We start from the raw sequence: 10,865 nt of genomic DNA on the forward strand, positions 1-10,865 counted from the left end.
GCTGGTCACCCCAGCATGGTCATGCTGGTTGACCAGCATACCAGCATTCAAAACACAACATATGCTGGCTTTGGTGGTGATCAGCATATTAACTTCCATTGCTGCTGAAAACCATACCAGCATCCAAAACACAACATAAGCTGGTTTTGCATATCAGATCAGTCGTGCTGAGTTTTTTCTAGCAGTGAAGTGGTGTCCAGATACTTTTGTGCATGTATTTAAACAATGAACTCTACAACCCAGCAAACACTGAAACTTTGTTCATGCTTTTTTAGACTTTATTGACCATCATGGTTAGCAGAGTTTTCATGAGCTTCAGCAAGCATATCATGCCCCTTTGTGAAGCTTCTTTTTGATTGGCTGGAAGTTACAAAAGGGGCGTGGCTCCGGTGGGCGGGTCTGTTATAAAACCCACATTTTAGCAAATCAGATGTTTTAAGTTTTACTCCTGAGTCAGGAGTCTTAAAAAGGTGCTTCTCTAAGGCTTCTTAAGTAAAGAAAATGGTTCTCTAAAGAACCATGAACACTCAAAGAACCCATTGCATGATTAAAGGGTTCTTTGCAGCATGAAATGCTTCTTCAGACAGATGGAGAATATGCTGTAGATGGTTCTATGTAGAACCTTTTTGAAAAGGGTTCTTCTATTGCTACAAGCTTGACATCATGACAATATAAGAACCCTTTCTGGTGTTATATAGAACCACCTACAGCACATTCTGAAGAACACTTTCATGATGCAAAGAACCCTTTAATCATGGTTCTTTGAGTTTTCATGGTTCCTTATAGGACCATTTTCTTCTTCTCTAAAGAACCCTTAAAGAACCATCGTTTTTAAGAGTGTATGTAGAAGGATATCATGTGGTGTCCAGATACTTTTGGACATGTAATTAAACACTGAACTCTATAACCCAACAAACACTGAACCTGTGCTCATACTTACAGCAAAGAGTTTTCATGAGCTTTAGAAAGCATACCAGGCCTCTTTCTGCAGCTTCTTTTTGATTGGCTGGAAGTTACAAAAGAGGCGTGGCTCTGGTGGGCGGTTCTGTTATAAAACCCACTTTTCAGCAAATCAGATGTATAAGGTTTTACTCCTGACTGAGTCAGGACTCGAGCTGAAGTCCAGCTTATGGATACTATCGTTTCTTTCCTGAATCAAAGAAAAATGATATCAAAATAAAGAACCATAAAATAAGAAGAGTGTAAGTTCTCCTTTAACGATAAGACTGGAGTACAGTGAGGTCAGGAATATGTCTCAGAGCTGCCGTCTGCTTGCTGGTTTCTGTCTGAGCTGTGTTGGATGGGTTGGGATCATCATCGCCACCTCCACCAACGACTGGGTGATGACCTGTAAGTACGGCATGAACACCTGCAAGAAGATGGACGAGCTGGAGACCAAGGGTTTGTGGGCAGAGTGTGTGGTCTCCACCTCTCTGTACCACTGCAAAGCGCTCAACCAGATCCTCACCCTGCCCGGTAAGACCCTCAGCACACACACACCCACCCACACAGCTCAGTCTGCTCTAAAACACTGTGAATGTGGGACTTCATTTCCCATAAGACATGTTACTTCAGCACAGCTCTTAAATTCAACGCTGTTTTTTTCTCAGGATATTTGTGGCTTTAAGTGTCTTCAGTTCTCGGTTTTGACCTTTGCATCCTCAGATTTTGATAGTGAAGAATTTTGTTTGTTAGTCCATATCTAAGCTTTGAAGGGGAATTCCACCAATTTTTCAAAATTTCTGAATGCCAGTCCTTTAGGTGTAAACAGTCATTCAGACTGGTTTGATGTAAAACGTTTCATTTGTAGAGACTCAGATATCTTTACGGTGGTCTTGATAGGAACCAGGGATCACAACGTCTACAAGTCAAATACATACATTTAATTTACTATCCAAAACCACCAGAACCTACAGGTGTCAGTTTTACATGTAATGCTGATGATGGTGAAATATTCATAAGTCTGAAAAAATAAGTTTTCTTTGGGGACTGTTTTGCCTTGAATGTACCCTCCACCGTGAATGGATTAAATACATTTTAAGTGAATTCATAACCACTTCATGTAGTAACTTTCTGTGAGGGAGCTTTTAGAGGTGGACATCTGGTTCCTATCACCACCACTGTGACTGTAAGTTTCTCTGGAACGGAGCATTTCACACCAAACCGCTCTGAATGACTTGTTGACATGTAAAAATTTACTTTATGTGTATCTCAGCTGTTAATTATGTAGAATTTTTGAAAAATCCATAGAGTTCCCCTTTAAATTCCTTTGATCTATATGTTCTCTGAGTTTTCCTGAGCACAAATGTGAAGTCAAATCCATCAATCCATAAGGCTGTAAAATGAGTGAGTGAAATAAATGTCTTTTAACAGACAGATAAGATCTGCGGCTTTTTCCTCTCCATCATACTAAATAGTAATGCTAGTAAAGCTAAATGTCTGAACGTGTCAGTTTGGTAAAGTAACTGTAAATCTGCAGCTCCTGTTCATCTACATGGAGGTTCTGTATGGAAGCTCATTCTCGCCAGATGGAGGAGAAAAATCGCCTGAGTTTGGGAGCAGTTTGTCAAAATTATTGGCTTCTTTTCTTGAACGAGTGACTTACTATCGAAAAATAATGACCTTTAATGACTCATAATAATAATAATAATAATAATAATAATTTTTAATTACTAAAAATATTTACTTTCTTGTTTTTTAATAATTCATTATTTTGGCATGGTATCTCAAAATCTTGATAAAATAAATAATTATTTCAAGGCATTAAGCCAATAGTTCCAAAAAGTACGTCGTTATTTTGATATACTAAGTCGATAGTTTAAGAAACTAAGTCATTATTTCAAGAAAATGCCATTATTTTGAGATGTTAAGTAAATATTACAGGACAATCAAAGCTTTACTTTGAGAAAATGTCGTTATTTTCAGACGTTAATATTTTAAGAAAATAGACTGTCAGTGTTTTTAAAAAAATGTCATTGTTTCAAAGAGGTCAGTCAATATTTAGAGAAAAAAATCATTGGGAGAAAATAAGTCATTATTTTGAGATATCAAGTCATTATTTTGAGATGATGTCATTATTTTGAAATAAACGTCACTATTTTGAGAGTCAGTCATTATTTGGAGAAAATGTCATTATTTCAAGATGTTAAGTCATTAATTTGAGAAAATAAGTCATTATCTTGAGATATTAAGTCAATATTTTGACCCTGCTGAGAAGAACCCTGTAAACCCTGACCAGTTCAGTTTATTTAAATTTGTGGAGGTAACTCGTTTCCTCAAATGAATTATGAAGTTTTGAAGCTCAGTTTTTCAAATTGTTTGAAATTTTGAAATTATACACTCAAACGTTTAGATTTAACGAGCAAAGTGTAAGTTTACATACACAACAGTCTGAACTTGCTGAGCTTGTTCCTCTCACTGCAGTGATGTCTGGAGTTTTCAGTCAGACAGATCAAACAGCTTTAAGGACTGAGTGAAAACAACTAACTGCAATAAAACAAGTTACTATAACTCCATTATTTAAGTACAGATGATGTCACGGCTTCCAGTGAAGCAGGCTGTGTTTTTCTCCGTCTGTGAGGAGCTGCTGTAGTTTTGTGTTTGTGTGTGTTAAATGTGTGTATGTGTGTGTTAAATGTGTGTGTGTGTGTGTTAAATGTGTGTATGTGTGTGTTAAATGTGTGTGTGTGTGTGTGTGTTAAATGTGTGTATGTGTGTGTTAAATGTGTGTGTGTGTGTGTGTTAAATGTGTGTATGTGTGTGTTAAATGTGTGTGTGTGTGTGTGTTAAATGTGTGTATGTGTGTGTTAAATGTTTGTGTGTGTGTGTTAAATGTGTGTGTGTGTGTTAAATTGTGTGTGTGTGTGTATGTGTGTGTTAAATGTGTGTATGTGTGTGTTAAATGTGTGTGTGTGTGTGTGTGTTAAATTGTGTGTATGTGTATGTGTGTGTGTGTGTGTGTGTGTGTTAAATGTGTGTATGTGTGTGTTAAATGTGTGTGTGTGTGTTAAATTGTGTGTTAAATGTGTGTGTGTGTGTGTTAAATTGTGTGTGTGTGTGTGTTAAATGTGTGTATGTGTGTGTTAAATGTGTGTGTGTGTGTTAAATTGTGTGTTAAATGTGTGTGTGTGTGTGTTAAATTGTGTGTGTGTGTGTGTGTTAAATGTGTGTGTGTGTGTGTGTGTGTGTGTGTGTGTGTGTGTTAAATGTGTGTGTGTGTATCGCCCTCAGCTCATGTGCAGGTGGCGCGCGCGCTCATGCTCTCCGCCTGTCTGCTCGGTCTGCCCTCCGCTCTGCTCGCGCTGCTGGCGGCACCCTGCGTTAATCTGAACGACGAGCGCGAGGGGACTAAGCGGAAGCGCGCGATGCTCAGCGGAGTGCTCTTGCTCATCATGGGTGAGTTTAATGTGTAATGTAATGGCTGATATGCAGAAGCCCCAAAAGTATTTGGACATTTGTGCCATACTTTAAAAATGATATATAAATTCATGATTTTAGGAAAGAAAACTTCAAACTCAGCACAGTTTATTCGCTCAGCTTTACAGCAGCTTTAAAGGTCTGTTTCTCATCATCACCGTTAGAGCACTTTCAGTCATCACTGAAACTCAGAATAATGACTGATGTTCTTGAAATATTGACTTATCGTCCATCAGTCTGATGTTGTGCTCTCTGAAACAAATATCATTGTATTAATTTTATGAATTAAACTGAAGAGCTTCATTAAAGTTCACCAATGGTTAAATCAGTAAAAAAAAAGTCCAAATACTTTTGGGGCCACTGTAAAGCACTCTGCTCATAGGTGAGTTTAATATCCACACAGGCACAATGACTGAAGTGTCCACCTCCCTGACAGGTTCACTCTGTAGGTGTACGATTACAGCAGAACTGTTACTTCATAATTTATCAGCCCCCTCTGCTCCATCACTGCTCAGTTTCTGACCACAGAAACGCTGCTGACCAGACATTATTTGCGAGTTGACTCGTTCTCAAAGAGAACAGAAACATAAAATCACTATTATTTTGTTTACATAGGAATAATTAACATTTACAAAATGCATGTGACAGACTGTGCTTGAAATAGTTAAGAGATGTAGATTTACAAGCGAGATGAGAAATCATTTTACAGTATTCTGGTGTGATTAGGTTGGATGGAAAAGCCATTTTACTGTTCTTCATTTTCTTCATTTTCCAATGCTCAAACATTTGCAGTGCAATTCATCCTACAACTACAAGACTATGCAGGATCATAGGGCCTTTACAGATACGTTGCTTTTACTCTTTTAACCAATTTGACATATTGTTCACAAAGCGTTCATTCACACACACTTTTTGCCCATAGGAATGAATGGAAAAACATCCTGAAATGGTTCTACTTATATAATATATGATGCTTATACCTGCTTAAACTCTTATTCCACCACGGTCAGTAAACACTCTGTAGCCAGTTTTTGGCTACTTATGTCACCTTCATACAAGTATGTTGGCAACACCTTAACAACCTCCGGAGTTACCATAGCATGGCCTAGCAACGCCTGAGCAACCACCTGGAATCCTAAAGCATGGCCTAGCAACACCGTGACAACCACCTGGAAAAGTACAGCAATGGCCTAGTGACACATTAGCAACCACCTGGGATATCATAGCAAATTGCTAACAACACACTAACAACTACCTATATTAGCACAGCAATGGCCTAGCGACACCTTAGCAACCACCTGGGATACCATAGCAATGGCCTAACAGCACCTTAGCAACCACCTGGGACATCACAGAAAATGCCTAACAGCACCTTAGCAACCACCTAGAATACAGCCTAGCAGCACCTTAGCAACCACTTGGAACAGCGCAACAATGGCCTAACAGCACCTTAGCCACCACCTGGGACATCATAACAAATGCCTAACAACACCTTAGCAACCACCTGGAATAGCACAGCAATAGACTAGCAAAACCTTAGCAACCACTAGGAAAAGTACAACAATGGCCTAGTGACACTTTAGCAACTACCCGAGTTGCCACAGCATGGCCTAGCAACACTTTAGCAACCACTTGGGATAGCACAGCAATGCCCTAGAAACACCCTAGCAACCACCTGGAATAGCACAGCAATGGCCTAGTGACACCTTAACAACCACCTGGGATACCATAGCAATGGCCTAACAACACCTTAGCAGCTACCTAACAACCACCAATAATGCCCTAACAACAAGCTGGAATAGCATAGCAACATCATAGCAACCACCTGGAATTACTATATAAACCCAATGAAGTTATAAAAACAATCAGTGGTCTGCAACTGCTTTAACTTCTGAAACACTCTTAGCTGGCTTTATTAAGACAGGTCAAAGTTCATTCATTCACAAACTTCCCTCTTCGAGTTTAAACATGACATCATGTGGAAAAAAAAGCTGCAAATTATTTGAAAACCTGGTAGTGAAAGAATGAAAATCTGAATGACATCATTTTTATTCAGAAAAACATCTGCAGTACATCAGCAGCTCATTTGTAGAACTGGACAGCAGCTCCGCAATGAATCAGGTCGGGTATTAGAACTGTGACGCTTCCTAAGTGAAGCTAAATGGAGGATGGGGTCGCTCACCATCTGTTTGCCAACCCCATTTCCTCTCTGGAGCCACCTCTCAGAGGGGGCTTTAAACTAGCCGTAACCCGGGTCACTTCAGATGGATCACTCTGCTCTACAGTACCCAGAGATTTCCTCCATCCTGTAGGAAGAGCCAGTCATGGTCAGCTGTCACAGAGTGACACATTTCTTACTTTCCCCCTGCTGTCATTTCCAGGAACCGGAATATTTTGGCACAAAATCAAATTTACACAGTTTCCCTTCTTGCTGCAGATGTAGTCGATCAGCCAAGACATGTTTGGTGTCTGGGGTTAATTTCTGACACTGTATGACACTGTTTTCTATTAAAAGCTAAAAAGATGGCTGCTGCTACACTGTTTAGCTGTTTTTAGCTGTGTGATCGACGTCCATTGTCCATTTGTACAGATAAACCTGATAAGCTCATCTATTTGCTATTATTTAACAACATTTTTGCCTAAAAAAGAAACTGGCACTCAGACGATTTCTGGTTTTAATTTTGGCAGATGTGTGGTGCAGTTTTATTCTGTAAATAATGCGAGGCAAGTAAGTGCCCTGTATTACAGTGCTGCTACATCAGTCAAAATGACTTACTGTGCTAATTGCCTCTTACTTTTGATGCAGCACTTTATTTAATTCATCTTATTTAACTGATTAACAACACCTTAGCAACCACCTGGGATACTGTAGCAATGGCCTAGCAACACTAGCAACCACCTGGAATAGCACAGCAACGGCCTAGCAACACCTTAGCAACTACTTGGGATACCATAGTAATGGCCTAACAATACCTTAGCAAGCACCTGGAATAGCACAGAAATGGCCTAGCGACACCTTAGCAACCACCTGGGATACCATAGTAATGGCCTAACAGCACCTTAGCAACCACTTGGAATAGCACAGCAATGGCCTAGTGACACCTTAGCTACCGCCTGGGTTACCATAGCATGGCCTAGCAACTCCTTAGCAACCACCTGGGATACCATAGTAGTGGCTTAACAACGCCTTACCAAGCACCTGGAATAGCACAGCAATGGCCTAGCAAAACCTTAGCAACCACCTGGGTTACCATAGCATGGCCTACCTTAGCAACCACCTGGAGTAGCACAGCAACATGCTTGTGTTTTATTCATGTGTTATTTACCCCACACAGTGTGAGCTTCAGATAAGAAAGGCTAATAAAAATCAGCCAATCAGCCAATGGGGTGGTAAGGAAGCAGAATCATAAAAATAAAGGTTGGGACATCCCTAATGAAACACCACTGCCTACATGATAAAAAATAATAGGCAAAAATGAGCCACAATACTTATCCACAGTGGGCTGGAGTGGCTGCAGGTTTTCATTCTAACCAAGCAGGAGCCCACCTCATATAACTGAGACCGACTGATTAAATAAGTGGAATCAGGTGGGCTTCTGCTTCTCTGGAAAATGGTAAGACTGGTGAACCCTGCTCTAAGCTTACAGTCGCTCTCATGTAAAAACCTCCAATTTTGTACATTTTTTACTTTTTTGCATTGTTTGAAAACTCCAGCTATCAACTGAGTTGGTCCAACAGAAAGTCCAAAATTATTTAGAAAAAAATACTTGTTCCATAAACCCCTTAAATGGCCAGGTTCCACCAGTGGGCCCAACACACTTAAGCTACGTTAACATTACAAGCCTCATTGTTCAAATCCAATTTTTTGCTGAAATCCAATCTCTTTAAAAGGATGGTTCACACTCGTTTAAGTAAGTGATTCAAATCTGTCATTAATGTGAACGAACCGGCATCCTGAAATGACCCTCATGTGCACATCCTACTCAGCAACGTCACGTGAATGAATCACGTGCATCATCAGCACAAACTAACGAGCAGAACGAGCTTCGCTGAGAAGATAATTAACTCTGATCAGCTCTCAGCTTCATTATTAGAGCGAGACGGAGGTGAAAAAGGTGAGATGAGCTGCTTTTCCACCGTTTACAGGCTCTAACTTCTGTTCGGCGCTGCTGCCATGGTAACACTGAATGATGGCGCACGCAGTGGAAAAAAACACATGAATTCCGATCTCAGCGTCACATTAAGGTCGCATGGCCACGAATCGGATACGTATCAGATCTAGGACCACATATGAGTGTGTCTCAGGTTGGATTTGAAAAGATCAGATTTGTGTGTCCACACAGCTCTGAAAACATCAGAACTGAGTCACATTAGGGCAGAAAATCGGATTTGTGCCGCTTTAACCTGGTAATGTGAACGTAGCCTTACACAGTTCTATAACCTCAGGATAGCTCAGCCAGTTTGCACTGAAGCCCCTGTAGTTACTGAATAATATGTCTTTGTATGTAATAAGCCTGGGATTTATGGAGTCAACTTACATTACAAGATAAGAATGATTTTCCTACACTTTTAAAAAAAGATGGTTCTTCAATGGTTCTCTCTTAGTAAAGAAATTGGTTCTTTTGGTTCATCCATAAACGCTCAAAGAACATTTTGCATGATTGAAGTTCTTTGCATCATAAAGGGTTCTTCAGAGTGGTGGAAAATATGCTGTACCCTTTCTGAAAAGGGTTCTAAATAGCATGAAAAAGGGGGGTTCTTCTGTTGTTACAATGGCAAGCTTCTAACAACAGAAGAGCCCTTATTTGGTGCTGTATCTTTTAAAAAAGGTTCTATATAGAACCATCTACAACACATTCTCCATCAATCTGAAGAACCGTTTCATGATGCAAAGAACCCTTTAATCATGCAAAGGGTTCTTTGAGTGTTCATGGTTCTATATAGAACCATTTTCTTTACTAAAGAGCCCTTGAAGTACCATCTTTTTGAGAGTGTGCTTCTGTAAAGTTTCTATTTTGGAGATTCTGGAGCATTCCTAATATCCTCTGGAACGCTATTCCGGAGTTTGGGAGCTATATAAGAAAATGACCGCCAACTGAGCTGTAAGTGATCTTACAAGTTTGCAGTAATCTCAGCTGAACGACAAGGACTGAACAGGCTATAACTCAGAGAAAAAAAATAATTAATGATCATTAATCACTTTTCATTAAGCTTAGAGACTTTCTGTAATACCGCATTTTACCTGGAAATATGCCAGTTATGATTTCAAATTCACACTGACTGTAAAATAAGTAAAAGTGATTAGAAACAGGTTGAATAGTTTTGTTTCTTGCTACAACAAAGCTATCATGATGAGAAATATGACATATATTTCCTATATCTATCATTCTTTCACTTGCCCGGTCATTTTTATAGACCGGTTCTCAGTCCAGCTTTATTTAGTCATTTAGTAACAGATCCAGCCTTGTTTATGAGATGAGCCTCTCTTTCCACAGCTGTGTGTGGAACAGTGTCCACCGTGTGGTTCCCCATCGGAGCTCATCATCAAGATGGCCTGATGTCGTTCGGCTTCTCCCTCTATGCGGGATGGTTAGGCTCCGCCCTCTGCTTCCTGGGGGGCTCCGTCATGACCTGCTGCTCGGGGGACGACGCTCCGGCCCAGCGGCCCGAGAACCGTTTCTACTACTCCAAACAGAGCGGCCTGTCCAACTCGGTCCAGGCTACTAACAACCATGCCAAGAGTGCACATGTGTGAGAGCGGAGATGTGGACTGGACTGGACTTCAAACAGGCTCTTCAGCTGAAGGAGGGAATGTTCTGCCTTTCTCTCAACACAGATGGACATACACACATACGGATAGGGGAGTTTCTGCTGCCCTGGTTTGATCGCAACCATGCGAAGATCTAACAATCTGACAGGAACAGTCTTTTATTCCAGTCTGGACACAGCTTCAGATGGACCTGGAAAAACAGGCCAAGAAGAAACTCCAATATTTCTCCTCCCTTTGTCCTCCCTATAACGCATAGCCCTTTTTGTTCTTTGCTTTGTTCGTCTGTTATTCGAAGTAATTTGCCTCAGTCTTGTACCAAGCAATGTTTATTTGTAATGCATCTCAGTCGGCTCTGGCAAGAAATCATCAGCTCTCACCTGGCCGTGTGATATATAGACAGGCAGACAGCAGACAGGCAGGAAGCCAGAGGCCAGGTGTCTTCTCCATGTTTTTTCCTGCAAAAGCTCTTCCCTCCATCCTGCTCAAAAGCTCTCAGGAAATCTGGTGGTAGGGGTGGGCAATACGGCAAAAATATTATGTTATGATACTTAAAGATATTTTGACGATATCTAAAGGGGTGGGCGATAACCTCACAATACTCGCAGACATTTTTACGATACATTGTAAATAGCAAAACAATTTTTAGTTTACGCCAGAGGGCGGCAACCCAAACGTTAAG

General features: G+C 40.5%; 1 protein-coding gene across 1 annotated transcript; it reads left to right on the forward strand.

Annotated features, from left to right (window-relative positions):
• Positions 1 to 1,084: 1,084 nt before the first annotated feature.
• On the forward strand, positions 1,085 to 10,547 carry cldn11b (claudin 11b). Its single transcript, XM_036558445.1, has 3 exons — positions 1,085 to 1,476; positions 4,231 to 4,395; positions 9,912 to 10,547. Exons 1-3 carry the CDS (start codon positions 1,251 to 1,253, stop codon positions 10,169 to 10,171), a joined length of 651 nt encoding a protein of 216 aa, XP_036414338.1. The 5' UTR covers positions 1,085 to 1,250; the 3' UTR covers positions 10,172 to 10,547.
• The last annotated feature ends 318 nt before the right edge of the window (positions 10,548 to 10,865 follow it).

Source organism: Colossoma macropomum, unplaced genomic scaffold (assembly GCF_904425465.1).
Source record: "Colossoma macropomum unplaced genomic scaffold, Colossoma_macropomum, whole genome shotgun sequence".
NCBI lineage: Eukaryota > Metazoa > Chordata > Actinopteri > Characiformes > Serrasalmidae > Colossoma > Colossoma macropomum.